The sequence below is a fragment of the Rhipicephalus microplus genome, chromosome 6 (genome assembly GCF_043290135.1).
Source record: "Rhipicephalus microplus isolate Deutch F79 chromosome 6, USDA_Rmic, whole genome shotgun sequence".
In the NCBI taxonomy this organism is placed as follows: Eukaryota; Metazoa; Arthropoda; class Arachnida; order Ixodida; family Ixodidae; genus Rhipicephalus; species Rhipicephalus microplus.
The window spans coordinates 103,647,381-103,668,535 of record NC_134705.1 but is presented as its reverse complement, the minus strand read 5'-3'; the positions used below and the strand labels follow the sequence as shown (position 1 = coordinate 103,668,535).

General features: G+C 41.1%; 1 protein-coding gene across 7 annotated transcripts in view; it reads right to left on the bottom strand.

Annotated features, from left to right (window-relative positions):
* Nucleotides 1-21,155, bottom strand: part of LOC119183125 (uncharacterized) — a 182,753-nt gene that overhangs the window by 17,137 nt on the left and 144,461 nt on the right. For 4 of the 7 annotated variants that reach the window (XM_075866328.1, XM_075866331.1, XM_075866332.1 and 1 more), the window contains 12 exons: nt 20,781-20,828; nt 19,155-19,202; nt 4,141-4,188; nt 2,694-2,741; nt 2,316-2,363; nt 2,148-2,195; nt 1,979-2,026; nt 1,828-1,857; nt 1,636-1,683; nt 1,470-1,514; nt 1,299-1,346; nt 1,157-1,177 (listed from right to left, as the gene is read on the bottom strand). In XM_075866328.1, coding sequence (XP_075722443.1) covers nt 1,157-1,177; nt 1,299-1,346; nt 1,470-1,514; nt 1,636-1,683; nt 1,828-1,857; nt 1,979-2,026; nt 2,148-2,195; nt 2,316-2,363; nt 2,694-2,741; nt 4,141-4,188; nt 19,155-19,202; nt 20,781-20,828 — 528 coding nt within the window. The remainder of the gene's footprint in view (nt 1-1,156; nt 1,178-1,298; nt 1,347-1,469; nt 1,515-1,635; nt 1,684-1,827; nt 1,858-1,978; nt 2,027-2,147; nt 2,196-2,315; nt 2,364-2,693; nt 2,742-4,140; nt 4,189-19,154; nt 19,203-20,780; nt 20,829-21,155) is intronic. The other 3 variants (XM_075866329.1, XM_075866330.1, XM_075866333.1) reach the window with 3 other exon arrangements.

Below are 21,155 nucleotides of genomic sequence, written 5' to 3'. Positions count from 1 at the left end.
GACAGTGAGTTAAGGCAAGGTTTATGTACAGCATAGAAATGAAGACCTTACATATTCGGCAATAAAATCGACAGCTTAGCAAATTGAAGAGCCGAGATGTCTTCTCTCGCAAGCATACGTCGCTTTCTCTCTGACGCCAAGGTCAACTGCTGGCGACACGCCGCTTGTTTTTTTTATACCACCGCCAGGACCTTTTTCGTCACCAACGTCCAACCAGAAGCGCCATGGGCCGTGATGTCAGATATATCCAAAGGGGCCCGCCGCTGGGCTGCTTCATGGTCATCAAATCCGGAGCCGCTGCGCGTGGTTGCGCCCAAGGAAGAGTGACGTTGCAACGCATTGCGTAAGACTCGCCAGACTGGAAGGTGCCGATTGCTTCTTGGGACTTGTGGGCTGAGGGGGCTCACTGTGCGTTGCGTAAGACAGATTGGCGCCGCTGCTTAATGACGTCGTTGAGTTGATCGCGTCAGCCGGGCTTTGACACAGATTGCCTTCGCAGAGGCATTGATGTTTGGTGTAGACTCCCAAGTGTAACAGCACGTACTTTGTCACATATACTAAGCAACACATTGTTATTAGGAATGTTCTTACCCCTTCATTTGTGTGCATTTTACATGCAAGGTGAAGTACATACGCAAAGTTTTTTACCTTATCTGAGATGCAAGTCGAGCGGCAAGTTTTTCTAACACCACAGATACTTTAACTTGCCTTAGGATAGACAGACAAACAAAGAACATTATTGAGGTCCTGAAGAATAGATAGATAGATAGAAAGATAGATAGATAGATAGATAGATAGATAGATAGATAGATAGACAGACAGATAGATAGATAGATAGATAGATAGATAGATAGATAGATAGATAGATAGATAGATAGATAGATAGATAGATAAGTGCGCTCGAAGTCGCCGAAGTTTGCTAAAAAATGCTTCGCATTTAATACTATTGTTGACCAGACTAAACAAAACAAGGCAAGATTAAACCAATGTACGACATGCTTGTGTCACCTTTGCCTAGACGGTACTCTATTTTGTTTCGCTTGCCACAATCAATTAGATACTTACTCTACTTGATATGTAGGTTTTAACGTCCTGAAACCACATACGATTATGAAAGACGCCTACTTACCACTAGAGTACTAGCAACGAAACTTACGGGACTGAATGGTGAGGTTGACTGTAAAAATTGTGAAAAAACAATATTGACTAAGATATAGCCTCATGCAAACTATCTTTGCTTAGTGCTGATTTCATCGATAGTGATTTGTTCCGCTCGTCATCTTGAACGAAAGACTCACCCCACTTGAACCAGTGACGGAGCTGATGGGGCTAAATGGTGGTATAGCCTGAATAAAAAAAGACAGCAAGTAAATTGTGCCCAAGATACACGCACATTGCCTAATCTCCACTGTATGCTTATTTTAGCAGCTGTATTTGGTTTTGGTGGCCATGATGAATTATATACTTACATCACTTGAACCATATAAGCGAGTTCGGGTGCGCAATAACGGAGACTGAAAAAAAAAACAGCACGGTCATGTTTTCTGAGATATGCGCGCATGCAGATATTCACTATGTACGTTTGTTGTGGCACTATTGCCGTGTTTGTCTGGTCGTTCTGAATAAAATACTTACGCTATTTGAACCAGCAACAGGGCTTATGGGGCTTTGTGTAGACGGTGACTGGAAGAAATATGGCACAATAATAGTTACTTAGATATTGAAACCAGCACGCACGCGTTACTGTGGGCGTATTTCAACGGTAGTAATTTGTTTCACTCGTCATATTGAGCGAAAGGCTCACAACACCTTGAGCGAAATACTTACCGAAGTCATTGGGCTCAATGGTGGCAGCGACTGAAAAAAAGACATAGCATAGGAATTGTAAACCAGATGCACACACATGCACGTATTCACCGCTGCATGCCGATTTTAGCAGTAGTGTAGTTTCGATGACCATCAGAATTTAAAGACTTACAACACTTGAGCCAGTGGTGGGACGTTTTCGGCTTAATGGGGGCAGAGACTGAAAAAGAGCACAGCGTGGCATCTTTGCTGAGATATGCGTGCAAGAATACAATCAACACTGCCAGTTTATTTGAGCCTTAGAGTTTCATTTTGTTGGTCATTATGTACAAAAGGCTTACCCCTCTAGAATGGGTACTGGATTTAAGAGGGCTTAATTGCGAGATATACTGAAAAGAAGTGTGACACGTCAGTCTTGACTATGATACACGTGTACATGGCCACATAATCACTATTTATTTTAGAATTGTGGTTTGGTTTCTGATGAAAATCATTAAAGAAAGTCTTACTCCACTTGGGCCAGCCTCGGGACTTGCGGGGCTAAGTGGCAGCGGAGACTGAAAAAGAGCGTATACCGCTACAGTGTTGATTCACATATACACACAAACACATGTACCATCAGCGTCACATGAAATCCGAGCAGCCAGAGGCGTTCCCAATAGTGTAGTGCCCGTCATCCACTTATCATCATAGGTAGGCACGCATAAATGCGTAGAGTTGCCGAACAGAGTGCATGCGCCAGTCAATAGCGATAACTGGACGGCGTGCACTCTATTATTTTGAAGGTTTGCCACTGTTCAAGTTTCATTGGACGCAGATTGTTCACTTATATACAATTTTTTTACAGTAGTCATGTGTTTTGCCGGATATTAGCAAAAAAAACTTACCATGCTTGGTCCAGGCCTGGGACTTCCGGGGCTTATTGGAGGTGAAGACTGAAAAAGTTCAGTGCATCAATCTTCACAGATGTAGGTCATCGACATTATGATTCTTGCCTGCTTAGTTTAGGCAACATATAAAAATTTTAGTCAGAAAAGTGTGGCTCCCTCGGCACAATCTCTCGGAAAGTTAGATCTACCAGAAAACTACATGAGTGACTATGGTCTGTTATTTATGTGTAATGTGAGCAAACATATTTATTGGCACCGAACATTCAGTTGATTGTACATTAGCAAAAACCTGACATACAACATATGTACATTTTTTCAATAATTCACTTGGAAGTGCGCGCCTACATTTCTTTTTTTTCTTTCTGTAATGGTTGTGCGCTAAAGACCATAATAGGTGGTCAATATGCAGTGGCATTTGGTGGGTTTTCCGGACCCTCTATTTCGATTTTCCCGATTGCCTTGTATGGCCCTTAGATTATAAATATTTGCATGTGTTCTGTCTGGATTGCTTTGCATGGTTGATTTCATTTAGTGATTTCACACATGTGATGTGGAAGTGGTATTAGTTTGTCGTAAACCACCACTAAATTTTTTATTTGTAGCACCAATGTTCTGAGCTACAGAGTGAGCAGTGGTGATTTCATATTATACACTGTGCGTCAAATTAGTTCAGAGATACCACTGCTAACTTAAACAATAAACAAGCTGCTGTACAGTCAAGCAGCAATGACCATACTGCCGAAGAGATTCACAAGAATTTTTATATGTTTACACACCTGGCGGCATTTCGGTGTTTGTGCTATAAGCTTGAGAGTCCAGAATGTGTGATTTGTTTATACTCAGTTCAAATAATGTGCTTACTTGATAAATAGTCACGTGGCTTTTTGTTTATGTTGGCTACGGCAGAGCATCATTCAGAAACTGCTCCGGTCGTCTACCATAAGCTTTTATTTTCACAATAGGACCTTTTGATAGAGTTTCTGCAATGCGTTCCGCTATGCTTGTTCCCTGCTGTTTTATTCCCGTGTTAGGATTGCAGTTATACGTAACTGACGTGTAGCTACAAATCATGCTTCCCACTCCTCCTTGGTCCAGCCGTTACGCTGCTGCACTGCTGCCTCGCCGTTTGCGTTATCAAATCCTCGCTTTGGCACTGGCTTTTGAATGGAGGTGAAAATACATGAAGCCAGTGTACTAAGGTATCGGTGCACATTAAAGAACACCACTTCAACAAACTTGCCGCAGAGTTCCGCTACAGCATATCGTATCGTCATATCTTGATTTGGAAGAATGAACTCCAAGAAAGTCCCCCTACTAACAAATATTGCATTGTTAACTGCATCTTCAGTTGCTCGTATGTGTTGACGTAATCTGTCCAGCATACGCAATACAGGTTTAGATAGCAGCATCAAAGGAGATCGCCTGAATAGCATGTGATACTTGCCAAAGATGAAGTATAACCGCTTTCATCGGGACTGAAGGGGGAGCCAGGCTGAAACAGGTACATCATGAAAATTCTATCAAACAAAAGCAAATACAGCCAAGCTCAAAAGTTGGTTGTTTTTACGGAAAGTACCTAAACATTAGCAGTAGCAATTGTCTTGTTATGAACAACAATCAATGCTTACAAACTGTCGGGGGAACCTCCTGACAAAAAGTGAACGGGGTTTACAATAATCTCGGCAAACAGTGAGCTATGTAATTTTACAGTATGAGGTGCGTAACTAGAAAAAGGGAAAATACTTATAAACTTTATGCTAATCAGAATTGAAAAAAAATTGGAAAAGAAAAATTTAATAAAGTAAACATCAATTCAAACAAGGCTAAATGACACGCTGAACTAGCAATGTGAAGAAGCATCGAACATAAGCAAAGTTAATACACAAGCGAAATTCAAACACATAAAAGTAGTACATTAAGAAATGTTCTATAGGGGACAAACAAACGTAATGCGTGCTTTGCGTGACACTGAGTGTTACTGAAATGATCATCAGTTCTGTTTTTAATAATGAGAATAAAGATAATTTGATAACTGATGGTAATGAGTTTCATTGTTAAGTGCCTGAAAATGCAATGTTAAATCTACTATAAATTAGTTCTAAATTTAGGAAGAAGCAGATTACGATGGTTTGAGTTTGTATTATTCCCGTGGCATTGCATGACAAAATTATAACTGCGTGGATACTTCGTCTTCAACGATGATTATCTCCTTCTAAAAGAAAAAAAAATATTATTCATTCAGAAAATTCTTTCTAAATAACCATTTTCTTCGAGAGCAGCCCGTTGTGTTCATAGTATTTATTTGAAGTCCACACTCTTTTGCATTACGCAAGGAAGAGTCTTTCAAAGAAACACCACTATCATGAGAAGCCAGGATATAGAAACAAAAGCTAAGTTTACTGGTCAAATTTGCAAGCTGCTAATACTACTACTTGATTTGCTTGAATATGTACATCAATGAGTATCGTTGAAGAAAAAAAAAGCTTCCCAAACAAGATTACAGCCCGAAGTTACGTATCACGTACTTTATCTTGAATAACTTGAAACATCATAGCTTGAGAAGTGTGAAACCTATATGGTGAACTAGGGAAACTTGCGGCAACAATAGCGAATTGCACCAGCACAGGTATCAAATAAATTGCAATACATTCCTGCATTTTTAGGTAACTTTGATATAAGAAACTCCGGATAAGTATGAAGAGTACGAAAAACCTTTTTAGGTGTACTAATACTAAAATGAGTGAAGTTAAGATGCTGAACTTCTCTGCCTACTGGTAAGTTATACTTTTACGTTTTAATCATTCACATAATATCGCGCACGGTAGCCAAATTCGAGTAGGTAGCAGGAGTTATAAAAAGGACGCTGGCACAACTCAATGAGCCATAAAATATTGAAAGAAGGCTTCTATCTGTTCATACTTTTTACAGAAGCATTCGGCGCTCTTTTGAAAAACTGTTTACCTCAGAACACCAATTACGGAAGTGATAGGTATGTTGCAGGTACCTCTGAATTTACGAAGAGCGTATGCGGTAAATATAGTTCGAAGCGAAATGAGGCATCTGACACGCGAGACAGTATGTGAACAACAGCCCATAGCCGATGCGTTGCATCCCAACTTAATTCGAAGCCCACAAGTAGACCATGCGACACTTTAATACCAACGTTTCAAAAGAGAATTTTTATGTTTCCACAACAAACGGTACATCTGTCGTGCTTGGTAGTGTACCTTGTTTCGTGGAGTGTCGCCGTGTCCTTAGAGCGATAAATCACACATTGGTCGTTCTCATGATTTCGAACGCTGAACTCTCAAAGCGCGGTGTCACACTTACGCAATCTGCGGGAAATCATGGCATATTTATGAACTTAATGATCATGAGGGAGCGAATCAGTGGAATCATTTCTTTTTACCGTAAACCACCCATGACATTGACCACTCACGAATAAAAAATGATTGTCAAAAGGTGTACAGTTATAAAAATGTTCTTTGGTCACAACCGGTATGTTTTACAGCAAGAGCTGTTATGAGATAACAAGGATCGCATGCACCGTAGCTGTCCGCCAACGCCGCCATTTTCTGTATTTACTATCGTGCGAAATAAAAAAACAAAGCAAATGAAAAACTCGACGAACGCAATGGGATTCAAACTCAGGACTCCTAAGTGCCAGCCCTGTACTGTATAACTGAGCCACGCCGGTGCTTGAAACTTTGTTGGAAACTGCCCTTAGGCAAGTCAAGGGAAAAAGAATCGCGGTAATATGAGTAATCGATCGTTTTACAACAGCAAAAAAAAAAACAAGGCGTCATTCTCTGCGCATTGCGTAACAAGTGAGTCATCCATTGTTACAGGCAATCACAAAAGTCACAGCCATAATTATTGTTCTTCGTCCGCCCCAGCATAACAAATTTTCACGAATTTTCAAGTGCGTAGCAGGTAATATGGTTTTCCAAAAAAGGACAAATTGCACAGAAAAGAAGCGCTACTCCATGGGTTTGTGGCTAATAATGTAAAGCACCAGGAAGCATGCGTGTCAGTAATTATGTGTTGATTTCGTATAGTCTCGGCTAAAAGATCTTAGTATGCCTTTGTTTGTGACCCCAACGCCTTCTTTCTTTTTACAGCCGCCGCCGCCGGGGGTCTTAACTTGTGGTCAAACTTACCGTAGGCAGGCTTGACCTAGCACCAATGACACAGTGAGGCTCGAACTAGGGTCCACTGACTGCCAGCACACTATTCTACCCCTCAGCTACACCCGTGCCTGGAACTTGCTGTCAAACTTGCCTTAACCAGACCTGATGTCGAGAAAGCAATCGCGGTAATACGACTAGTAAAGTTTTTTTTTCAACAGCGAAACAACATCCAGATGTCGCACATTCCGAATCGCGTAACGAGTGGGCCGTCCAATGCTCCAAATTATAACAAAAGCTTGTTCTTCATTCCATGTTACTGTGGCGCATATCCAGGTCTTCTTCTTCTTCTTCTTCTTCTTCTTCTTCTTCTTCTTCTTCTTCTTCTTCTTCTTCTTCTTCTTCTTCTCATGACTCTTACCCAATGCAGGGGATTAGCTGAGTGTTAGGTGAATTTGTTTTTAATACTACTCGTATATGCTACAGGATAAGTTTCAAAACAAATATTTACTGAATAATAATGAATAAACGTTTAAGAGAATGAAGGATTTAGCTCTATATTTTCCTAGTCAGATTGATAATTTCCTCTATTGCGCAGTAAACATCCATGTGAAGGAAGCCAAGAGTAGGTCAGCCATTATTCTTCATGGTCGTCAGCACTGCATGAACCATGTGCACGAAATTTTTTGCAAGTATTTAGAGGCTACCACGCTTCTCAAAAGAATGACCAAAAGAGCCTAGCAAATGCCGGCCTACTCCGCAAACGAATTTATTTATATCTAATGAGCATCAAGCAAGTGTGCATGCAGTAGTTACCCAATAAGTGTTTAGATAAGCTCTGAAACGCCGCTATTCGAGCTTTCGCTAAGACTGTGCTGTGCCTTCCGCGCAAGCCTGGCGTTTTTCATTGTCTACAATTTATACACCCCAGACGATTTTGATCCAAACGAAACTGGAAAGCATGAAGTAAACATTAGAATGTCAAGTTAAACTGATTGAATAAATTAGAATATTACAATAGAAAACGACGAAATTTTCCAGCCGCCTACAACCCAAGTTCCAATGTCTCACATTTTTAATAAAGACTAAAGTTACATGGTACCTGTAAAAACAAATGATACAGTAGCTACAGACGCTTCTGCGAATATTGAAAAGCCCAGTGGCATTGTCTTTGATTACTTCTGCTGGTCATTTTCAGCAAAATTGTCAGCTTTTTCTACTATTCTTGTAGCGTGGCTAATGATTATAAATTTCGCTCTTTGAAAAATATCTTGAAGCGAAATCAGTGTAAAAATTACTGTTTTTTTTGCTATATACAGCCCTTACAGCTTCAGGACAATCAGTACCCCTTTTGATTATACGCACAATATTAGTTAGATCGAGCTTCACTTATTAGACCTGTAACTTTGGTACTACCAAAAATAGAATACGAAGCATCGAGCGAATGTAGAAAATTACCACTGTGCACAGGTGTGATGGGGAGTTACTGAAGGGACAGACTATCAGCACATCCAATTTTTGAGAAAGCCGCAGTGGAGTCAGTCTAGGAATTTTCAAGATATTTGGTCAATACTCAAGGCTGTGCTCCAATAAAACAATTATTTACTTAGAGCTTGTCTTGCAATATCTCCCATGTGCTTATTATGCGAAAAAAACAGAAAAATAGAGCAATATTTTTATTATATCAGAGTTGTTATTTATAAGAAAAAAAGTTTCAGATTTCATTTATATGTGGAGTGTAATGTCCCAAAACCACCATATGATTATGAGAGACGCCGTAGTGGAGAGATCCGGAAATTTCGACCACCTAAGGTTTTTTAACGTGCACCTGAATCTTAGCACTTGGGCCTACAACATTTTCGCCTCCATCGAAAATGCAGCCGCCGCAGCCGGTATTCGATCCCGCAACCAGCGGGTCAGCAACCGAGTACCTTAGCCACAAGACTACCGTGGCGGGGCAGGAACAGCGTTCCAGGTATTTGGTTTTGGGTGGTAGGTTTTCAAGTTTAACCACAAAAAAATGCTTAGTTTCGGTGTCTCTGTCAAGGTACATTGCCAAGAAAAGTGCTTGATGCAGTTTGTAAATCAGCCAATATTATCAACGGATTACAGCATAACGTCTGCTTTGTGATATACTTGAAAACGCTAGAGATATTAATTTCAATTTGGAAAACTTTGAGACATGCATTTAATTTTATCAGCTGAGTTTAACTCAACCGCCTCGTCACCTCAATGTTTCAGTCTTTCGATATTGTATTAGCACTTCTTTTGGTAATTCACTTTTGTGTAACTATTTAAAACGTATAACTAGGCTTCAGCAAGTATTCTTGGTCAATCCCCTCGATTGGGTATGTGGTAGAGTTGACAGGTAACAAACAAACAAAAAAGAATGCCTCCCACTAAGCAAAATATTTGGGGATCTATGACATAGCAGGAACACTGCAAGCGTACTTGTGGAAATTATATAAATATTCCTAAACAAAGGCACTGAACGACTGCTCTTACAACTTACGCTGTGATTGTCATGTACGTTTTGTGCAGACCTAATGCTTCCCTTATCTGTGCATTCAATTTTTCTTTCATTATTACCGTTTCGTGGCACCGGATCTAGCCTAAAGGTGAGAAAAAGAACATCTGGGCTCCTTCGCCTGGTGGTTGTCAGTTATTTCCAATCATCCAAAATGCAGCGCAGCATATTATTATGACATCCACCACACAATCCAGTCATTGTCCGACATCATCATTATCATCTACATCCTCATTAGCGTCATCTTCTTGGTCATGATGATGACGTTGATGACATATCATGGGACATCACCTGCGTATGCTGCCGCGTGATGGCAGATAAAGAATATGTGGGCTGAAACGCATTTCGTTGCTTGAGCGGCAACATCAACAGTAAGACGTTCAGTGGTTACCTTGCTTGGGGTGCACCACGATGACAGAAAGAATACGTAAGGTCTAGAACGAGGTTATTCTTGATCATCACCATTGTCTTCATCATCGTCATTAGTTGCTACGGCACAAGACGCTGATGCCAACGCCAAAAAAGAAGCCCAGGTTAAAAAGAACTACGCCTCTAAATGCCATCCTCATTGTTACCTAGCAATGAGCAAACCACCGCACAGCTCCACTTGTGTTTCACCTCGTCTTGCTTACCAGGCATCCAGAGCAGCTAACGCAAGAGGCACACCCAAATATAGAGACAGTCTGGGCAGCCACAACGCCGAGCTTGTCTGGCGTAACACGAGCAGAGTATGAGCTACAAGACATCCCTGTTCCGACCGAAAGTGCCACGACAACGGCTGCACGCGAGTTTCTGGAGCTGCATTTTGAACATACTTGCCAGCTTAGACAGGATGGGGGTTCGGCTCTAATCGATCCACGCCAAAAAAAGACATAGCATTCGGTCAGAAGCCCAGGTTAGAGCTCTAAAATAGACCAGGGGCCGAATTCACAAAGCTTTCTCGTTGGCTACGCATTTTCTTAGCCGAAAATTCTCTCATCTGTAGGGATTACTATAGCGCGGGTATGAATTTAACTTATTTGGCACTTAAGAGGGCAAGGAGGACAGACGATAGCCGATGAAACGACAAATAAAGAAAGAAGTGTGTGCCGATAATATCAAGGAAGCACGCAAAGCGTCTAGCATCGAGAGTATACGATGATAGCCAATGATTTGCTGCATCTAAGTTTCAGTTCCGCGAGCGTCTGCTACAGCGCTTACGGGATGCCGCGCTCGTTGTAATAGACGTTTTGGTGGGCTGTGCAAAGCCCAGCACTCGCCTTTAATCAACGACTGTAGCTAAAAAAAATAATTGTTCGATGGTCTTAAGCCACCGAGCAATTCATGCACTATCTCGCCAAGTACAAGTAAACAACACTCCAGGTGCACCACATAAATGAAACCACACATATATCGATGCATGCAATGTTTGAAAATGTGCCTCGAATGTTTTCCCCTATTTAACGCGACCAGTTACCTTACGTTTCATTGAATCTGCGCTGCTACTTAACTAATTCGGTGCAACCTAGCACGGTATGGTGGTGAACGTAAGGGTGTTTTGTACCTATAGTCGAAGGTAGCCTTTGTTACAGTATTCTTATTACAAGACACATGAGCGACTTCGGTGCCTGCAGACGAATTGTGCGGAAATGGATAACAGCAGTAATCAAATGAAATTGTGAGCGCAATTTCGCTGGTTCCATGCACCGCAGCATTTTTATAAAGCCCGAGTGCGAGAACGTGCATTAGCTTAGGCTTCGGTATATGTCTACGTAAAATGAGGGAGACTCATCGGAAGGTGTCTCAGTGCTATGCTTTTCACAAAACACGGTGCAAATATTTCGTCCAGCGTCGTTTGAGTGCGCAAACAAAGCAAGGGACATGTATACGAGTCTTGAAGTCGAGAGACGTTATCACACGTGCCAAAAGGATGAAAAGAGAGAGAGAGAGACTCGTTTTGGCTTCGCGAAAGCTTGAAATTGATAGATAATAAAGACAATTTTCCGGCCCAGCAGACGTCAGGTAAAGTCTCTGCAAAGCAGCGTCAGATGCTCGGAGAGCATAAAAAAGTGGAGTACACGTTATATGGGAGTGACAGCCACTCAGATAGCGAGATGAAGTGTGACTGTCCTTAGATGTGAGAATCAATGCTAAATAGGAGAGTTGAGTTAATGAGCTAAAGCTTTCCTAAATAACGATGATGGAAGCAAACTGAGCATTCATCTAGTGAAAGTGACACTAGTGACAGTGAACTCATAATAGTTGATTTGCGTTGTAACAGGCCGATATATATTTTTATTTTCTTATTTATATTTGGCAAACTATGAGAAATTAGCCTACGTTAGAGTCAGCTATCCCAACGTCATGACCGTAATGTACAAGAATAAATAGCGCACGGTTATACAGTAACACGTGGCGGTTTCTATCTTCTAGTAACCTTGGGCAAACGCATTCTAACTATTTTTTTTTATTTTTGACAAAATTTCACCGGACGCTTTTGCATTTGCCTTCATTCGAAGAAATGACGATATATCAGCAACAGGGCGTATGCAAGCACTGCTGCAGTGGACGAACAGTTACAGCGCTCAACTACAATTTAGGAGGTGCTTGGTTCGATTCACGGAATCACTCGGCGTTTCTTGCCCATGACTGTAGGTTGGTAAATGAAACAACTTCTTCGAACACACATATTCTTTGTAAGGTTACATTTATTTTTATGCAGTAGGAAACAAATTGAAATGTATAATGGCTCAAAAGAGAATAACTAGAAACAAATTCCGCCAAATCATTACCAAACTTACTCACCAATGATAAACGGATTCTCATTTAAAAGATACATACATACATACATACATACTTACATACATACATACATACATACATACATACACACATACATACATATACGCACACACACATATACATATGTACAGCCATACATACATACATACACTCAGGTGTAAATATTAAAATGAATTTCTATAAAACAACAATTTTAATACACTCATTTTGAATATACTACTGAAAGTAACTTACGAGAGAAATCCACCGGCACTGTTATGTCTGAACACGGTGTTTCTCGAACCATCTCGCAAAAGCTTGATGCATAGTTTTCCGCTGCTGCCCAGTGACAAGCAGTTTTTATAAAAAACACAAGAATAAAGCCCTTGACAATGTCATGCTAAAAAAAAGGGCTGTGCATCAACATTTTGTACATGTCTGCAATATCACTCTGTTTATTTACATAGCTTCGCTCATTCACAACCCACTAACAAAGCATGTTAGGACACTTGGTCTGAAGCTTGGCACAGCGCGAGTAAATTCTAGACAATACATGAATAATACAATTCTAAGCTACTAAGCTCCTTGGTGCAAACAGTGTTTATATGGACAGCTATAGGTGCCATTTTGTTTCCCCAAAACACTTTTCAAAAGTAGAATCAACTTTACTTAGCTAAAAGTTTCTATTCTGGCGCGTCGTGGTGGCTCAACGGTGGAAGTGACTTTTTCGGCCAAGAAAACAAAGACCAATTATTTTTCCAGTTCGTGAATTCACCCCATGCTAACATTGAGGCAGCTGGTAGGGGTGCTTTTGGAGAGAGGAAACACCCACATTCCCACCAGTTGTGGCCTTGGTAGCTACTTCACTTGGACAAAAATGATGAAAAACACTCCTCAAGAAGACATCACACAGCACATCAACAAAGTTCCCATACAGCTGTCTATTAGTCTGCTTGAAAAATATTGAGTTTACTGGTGGGCAAAGACTGTACACTATGTGAGGTGATGCTTCAGTGCACTGCATGTATGTCTTGCTGCTGGCCTCAACTGCGATGTTGCTCAGCACATATGTGTAAAATAGCAACTAATACTATGCCAGTGCAAAGTAATTATGTGTCAATTGCATGAAACAGGGACCACAATAAAAGAACATAACAACGTTTGCCTTCATAAAGTTCAAAAAATGTAAATAGATTTCCACAGAGTTTTCACAGTTCATCTGAGGATAGTAATATTGGTTGTAGACCCATTCCTACTTCCACTAACAAACTATTTTAAGATGCCAGATTCAATGTTAGAGTATACCAGCACTTTTGTAGGGCTAAACAATTATACAGGCACATTGAAAAACATAAGTGAATGCATGCTATAGCTACATATAAAAATAAATACTTTTATTTCTAGTCTGAGTAGAGCTGCATAGATGATAAGTCACTTGCATACATTATGAACAAACCTATCCGAGCAAAGTATACATTTAACAAGTTACACTTACACAGTAGATAAGTAGACTGTTCAAGGACGGACAGGCTGTGGGATAATACCGAAGCACTAAAATCTACTGTTAAGATATACTAGGAGTAGTGATGATCCTCTTCCTTCCAAATAAAATAATCCACATAGATTCACTTCCCAGAGCTTATACACTCAAGGCATCATTGGTGCTATACAAATGAGTGTACACTGAAGGATTACATCGACTGAGTACATGATTACTGCATCCATGGCTTTACTTCTTGTACAACAAAAAATGCAAACACAGTTACCATTGGCGACCATGGATGCTGTGATTTCTGGCATGTACATGTAGAGGCACGCAGGCATTTAACACACATGTTAAAAACTTCAGCTCAAAAATAATTGCCTACTAACACTACAGCAGCCTCTAAATTAGTGTCATAATTTGGTATCTTCCATGCAAAATTTAAATTATTTTGAATGCAAGCAAAGGAACTGCTGAATAATGCACTGCTAAGAAGTTAAGCAGCAGCTGCTCCTGACATCACATTGTGCTCTTTCTACTGTTGTAAACTTTGAGCAGGAGAACAGTCACTGGCAGTCCCTTTATACTTGCTGGTCTTCTGTTCTCTGTTCTTGATACACTGTACATGACCGTGGAGCACCGAACCCCTTGTTACTGCTGGAACTTAGAAAAATACAGATTATTGTTACAACCATGCTACATGCAAGAGTGTATAGTTGTCAATTATGTGCTCATATTTACAGATATTGTATTATCAGAAGCCAATGACAAGCCTCAACGCACACACACACACAAACAGTGAAGACTGAAAATATATTTAATATGATAAAAGATCAAAACTACAATATTATAGATGAAGGCAACAAACTTCTGACAGGCATAAAAAGCCAATAGAGTTTCTTCAATTTTGACTTTACACTAGGTGCGAGAAGTAGACCACAAATAGGTTCACTAAGAAATACAAGTTAGACCGCATTACAACACAACAGCCAATGTTCATAACTTTGAGGCTGTCTAACATAGCCAGCTCACCATACCGCATATAGGAGCAAATGGGCAGTCAAGAAGACACAAAGAACTTGTGGATTATGAGTGTGCTTGTTGCTGACATATAATATTCTAAATGAAGCAAACCTTTCAAAAATGCACTTCATCAGGAGAAATAATCATACGCAACAAACACAACGGGCTCCTACAGGTGCCACCAACACTCACCATTAGTGTTGATACCAGTGTCTTGCCGGATGGATATGATGCGTCCTGCACAGAACACCAAAGGAGCGCTCCATGACTTGGATTGCATGTGTGCTAGCTGCATCGCTCTGCAGCTGAAATAGGCTAGCCACAGACAGAGAAATGAGAATCCATGGCTTTGAAACACACTGAACGTCACTTTTAGAGATCAACAATGCATACTTAGGTCAGGTACAATTTGTAGAAAAATATATATCACTATGCAATCGTGGTGAACATGTTCGGCTGAAACACAGGCAACAGCGCTGAGAGAGAAAAAGCTACATTAGGTAACAGATGCAGTTACTGGCCCTATGTCATCTGAGGCTTCTTCAATAGGCCTTTTTCCTTGCAAGTTGTGAACAGCCAGGCAAATTTCACCCACTTGCTAGCACGAGAGCTCAATAAGAAATCAAAGTATTTGTGCTCGTTTGAAAGCACAAGCTTTTGAGTCTCAGATTATTGGAGTTTCATTCATAAGCTGCAAGCTTTCAGCTTTTATCATTCTCAATAATCTTGCAATTTAGTTCTATAAATGTTGAATAAGAATTATGTGTAAGAATATTACAGGTATCCACTGAAAGCAACGATGCTTGGGTTTTCAATTTGTGCATAGTAAGTGATGTTCACGTAATCGTATGTATTAAAGAAAAAGTAACCTTGCAGCCAGCCGTTAGGCAGTTTTGTGCCCTCGAAGCTCCCAAGCAGATCGCAGTCCTTCCAGATGAGGCTGCCATGCATGCTTCCACGCCACATCCGCTACATGATAACAGTCCCAGCAGTGATATAGGCTTGCACAGTTAGGGAGAACGTGTCCTTCCAATTTTTGTACAGGTGCTCCAAGTAATGATGAGGATTGATGTGCCAGAATGTGCAACCAATGCATCACAGGACCTTAACAAACCAGTCTCTGCGATCTGCGAAGAGCCAAAAATGAGATATTTAAAAACAATCATTAAAAGCACTCACTTCTAATACTTATTTGAGGAAGCTATCACTTCGTTAAAATGACCAAAATCTGCTATAATCACTTTGAAATAAACTGAAGCCTCATGTAAAATTTACGTAACGAAATATATATGTCCTACTGAAGTATACTACTACCACAGTGGTAATCGTCTATAGAACTAATTTTCCTAAGTGCAACCTGGCTCCTGAAAAATAAATTCACAATAACTTTCCAATTATCAAACGTGGTCAATCGACAGGCCCAACCTCTTAATCAAACAAGAGCTCACTTGTATCTAATCACAAAAAAAACTTTTTATGTATTTGCTCCATAATATATGTATGTATATAACAGTAGTAGTAAATTTTTCATGCTTCAACGTACCGTAGAGAAACATTACATCTGATGGGCTTAAAAACTTGCACACGTTATAGAACTGCGTGAATTACAGTACCGGTGAAATTTAGTTCTGCAAGGTGAACTCACCGATGGCAGCATTTAGTAGCCGTCGGTGTCATCAGGAACCAAGTACGGCCAACAGGCAAAGGGCATCTGCAGACTGGAAGCTGCCAATGACAGCAATGAAGGGCTGGCCAGGCGTGCACGTCCATTGATAAAGTGTAAGAACTAGCCATGACCGGCTGTTGTCAAGGCTCTAGTGCCGTGCAAAACGATTGCCAGACGAACTCGGAAACCTGTAGTTAGGCGATATTGGCCTACAACTTCATCCAAAGCAAGGCACCGGTGAACTCTTTGCTTTTTCTGGGAACCGGAGGGAAGCTTGACGTTCACGGGCTCTCGCTGCCACAAAGAACTCTCGAGTTGTTACCGAAGAACAGTCTAGGCGCGCTTCCAAAGTAACACGGTCCACAAAAGAATATAGCATCTCGCAGCTTTGGTTGATCACATCACAGCGCTAGGTCTGGGGGCAGGAGGGAATCTTGACGTTCACGGGCTCTCGCTGCCACATAGAACTCTCAAGTTGTTACCGAAGAACAGTCTAGGCGCGCTTCCAAAGTAACACGATCCACAACAGAATGCAGCATCTCACAGCTTTGGTTGATCACATCACAGCGCTAGGACTATGGTTATCACAAAAAGGAGAAGTCACAACTTAACAAACAAAATCGCCAAGCTGCCCCACAAACAACTTCGCAGGGCAAAACAGTTATCATCGCTGTCTTTCAATTTTCGGTCACACGAGCACAGCTTGTTCACAAGTCTTGAAACGTCAACACAGCACCACCGTTCACAACGAACATCGTTTCACTCCCGAACAGTACATTGCTTTCAAGTAAATAGAAGCATACGGGCTAACTAGTGGCGAAGCAAGAACCGAGCGCGCAGTTCATACGTTTCCGTACGTACTTGGGGTCACTCAAGTAACGTGTCAAAACGCTGACCATCCGAAATATCGCACAGCACCCAACTGAGAGACTGGAAAGTCAAGCGAACGAACTGTTACAAGCACACAAACACACATTGCAGGCTTCTAGAGTGCTAGTTGCCGTCGATACATCGACGCCGATCCCCGCTTGATAACCACACCGACGCACAGGCTTCGCTACGCTTCACCGTACACCATTGCACTGCCACAGCTTTCCGCACTGCTTACACGCACCGAAAGAGCTGCTGTAATCACAACACATCCAGTCAAACGCTGAAGTAACTCCTGCGAGAAGCGTTTGCTGAAAGTCGCACCGACCGATATGCTGTTTACGACGCCATTTTGTTTTCCACAACTGCGCAGCACATAAGAGAGCTCTTAGAAAGTACTTGCACCATTTTCACGGCGTGACAAAATTTTCTCTTATGTGCGAGGAGGGTGATATGACGAACAGGACAGGCGTTACAGATGAAAGAAGTGTTTTGGCAACGTCACGGAGTGAGCTGATGTAGAGGGTATTGCTTCACAACCAATCACAAGCTGTGCCTGTCGGCCAAGCCGTCGTCGGCTCGCGTTTGTCGTCTGCTTCGATCAGAGCATGCGACCGGGGATTCGCATTCGCAACGCTATTATTCTCAGGTCAAGTGGTCACTGCGTCGCACAAAATAAATGTCAGTGGCTCGCTCTACCTTTGAATGATGTTCGTGCGCCAAGTTAAATGGCTGGTAATTGACGCAGGGATGAATTCAGCCAAGGTTTTTTCCAGAATCGTGAGGGTTTGCAAATTTTCGGTGTCATACAAAGTTACTAGGGTCATTTCATTCCGATTGCTTGCCATGTTATCACGATTCATATCGGTGTCTGAACAGTGAAGGTGAAGATGCATGATTTGTTTGTAGTTCCTTGCGTAATCACGCGCACCCCTAATACGCTTTGGTTTACAAAGTACGCTTTGTTCCAGATCGTCCCAAAGTGTATCGACAGCTGTATTTCAGAGATCACAACCATTGGACAGTTAGAGTACACTAGAGCACAAACTTTATGAACAACTCACTGAAAACTTCCTCTTATTTTTATTACCAATAGCGTGCAAAGAATGTGCTCCCATTAACCTCTTTGGGGGTAATTTCCACCAATGAGGCAAGGATCTCGAGTCGCACTCTTAATTGGATGAGATGGGGTGCAACACAACAACATAACAAATAAGGTTGATCCTATGCCATGCCACGTTCGAATGCACCGACCATTCACGTATCACATTGGTTTTCATCCAACCACAAATCTTTACATGCGTAGTTTCATACCATTGACGCCCAATGGAATTCTTCAATTACTGTGACTTCGAACTTATTGGACGATGGTGGTTGTCAAAACCATCCACTGCGTACAAGGGAAACAACACGCGAAGATCAAAGCGCCAAAAGAAATAAATACGCACCAGCAGTCATGAGGCAGCCCTTAATGGGCGTGAATTAACTCAAAACAAGCCAGGGCACCAAAGTAAACCGCCGCGGCTGCAGGTTCTAAGTAGCCACATTGTTCCTAAGAGTGCTCCGGACCACTCTGAGGATTTTCTCTCAGCCATGCTGTTTTTACGCACAATTTCGCTTCGTGAATCCACTTACGAGCACTTTTCGATGATGTAAGCAAATATAGCAACTGCATCACCATCGCTAACATGTTCCCGGGCAGTCACAGCGCGCTTTATTTGCAGCGGCCGATGTGACATGATAGCCTCTTACGACGTCTTGTCGTTTCGTGAATCGACTTACGCAACAAAAGTTCTCTTGCGCAAAAATGTTTTCGTAAGGGATTTTTGTGAATCTAGCCCCAGTTTCGCTGTTTTTTGAGCAATATACAGCGTGATTAGCCTTTATTTTTTATTTCATTTGAGCTAAAGACCTAGTTTCTTCTGTATTCAAGGCAATTGTTATGTAATAGTTTCGGCTTACATCAAAGATAGCATAGTTTGTTTAGACGCGAAATGCTTACCTGAAATCCACCTAAGGTGACAGTTTCAAGACTAGGAGGGCTTGAAGCCTGAAAATATAAACAGTATATTTCTCAAAAAGTTAATGTATATTTGCGCAGCTACCGATATCGTCCCAAAGTCTCGGTTTATGGCTGAACATGATGCAGATGCTTGTTGCAAGACGAAAAGCGTTCGTCAATTACAAGCAAACAATGTAGAAGTTTGTATTTATATTAACACTAAATTATGTCATGAGTCCTGTAGATTATGCTAGTGTGTCTACACAAGCAATCTCAGATTGCTGAATTATCATTGGAAGTGACGAGCTCAAATTCGCGTTCCATTTAGTAAACCTGTTTAGCCTCGATTCTTAACGTATAAAAAGTTAGTGGCAAATCCAGTTTCTGATGGCTTTGCAGAAGCTGATAATAATAAAGATATTGACAGAAAATTCGCTCAAGTAACACATCTGACAGTTAATTGTGCATGTTAAGATGACACGCCATAACTGTACAATGAAGAGTGCAACACAGATAAGTACAGATATACGCAAACGTGAGCTTGTTCCAGTGTTCATGATTACCCTTTTCATCGCTTCATGGTTGCGAATTTTAGCATCCAATATAGCATGATGTTCTAAATGAGATTGAATCGTACTGGGCAATCACCAATGATTGTATCTACCTCACACATTATTAAGCAGTAAGCCAGGCTAATGAACACTTTTTCCCATAACTCGGTAAACAAAGCCCGGGCAAACGCAAAATTGGGTACCTTTTGTAATTTCAATTGCTCACTCTTTTTCTTCCGTTTACTTTTTGTAAAGCCGGCTACAGAAGCACGAAAATTCTTAAAAACCGAAAAGGAAATGGTGACTCAATATTTGGGCTAAAGCTCCTCCAAATCCAAGACACTATACTGCAGTGTAGCGTCTTTTGTTGCGTTTTCATGTGAGCCAAAGTAGTGCTTCTTTCACTCGCATTTTATTACCAAAGTGAGACTTCAAGCACTAACTTGACCACAAGAATACGGCAACCGGCTGCCCACAACGCAATCGGGAACTCGCTGAATCACAAACTAGTATAATGGCGCAATTTCACTACTGCTGGTTATATGCGTATTAGCAGAATAGGCCATCGTGCAGACTTAAAATGCTGAAGAGACGTAAGGTCAAACTTGTTTTCCTGGGCATGGTTAGAACATTCAGCATGCATGGGTCTTCGCAAATACCGGTCAGCGCGTTGGCTTTCGAAGTATTTCTTTTTTTTCAGCACAAGTCGTAAAGTTAACCATATACACCTGCTACACCGTGAAAGATTGGTTTATGCAAAACTAAAGTTACTGGAAAGTAGAACTGTGAGCAGTCCTATGTTAGCTTTTGTGCTAGAAAATTGTAGAGGACCATGGCAGAAGAAACGGCAGACGTTCCCGATGTGTTGTGTTTGGGTTGGTTGGTCCCGTCATCGTTTAAGCAAAAGTAATTGGAACATGCTGTTGTCTCGATAGTATAAATTATAGGTTGGCAATAGCAATGTTTACCCTCCTATTATAGTGTGTCCACTTTTCCCTGTGTTGAAGGTAGACATTGCTTATTAGGATTCTTTAGGAAGAAAGACTAGATAATTAGTTACAGATGAAACGCTTACCCTAGTTCCACCAAAGAAGACAGTGTCAAGACTTGGGGGACTGGAAGGCTGGACAAAATAATAGCATTGCACTAAACACATGAATAGCCATATGCACTTAGTCTCTGTGATTTATGCTGATTAAAGATCTCAAAATAAAATGCTGGTATTTGTGAAGCTTTCAATTAAAATCCAATTAAAATCTAAAGCAAATTTCTTGGGTAAATTTGACACGTAAACACTGGAGACGTAGAAGAGGTTGAGGTTTGGAATATACAAGCAAGACACGCTAAAGATTTTATTTGTAACGCCAGTATATATTTTAGCTTTTTAACAGAATCGCTAAAGACTGAAGCTATGGTTGTATAATGAGCCAAGTAACTTGCAATCAAGTAA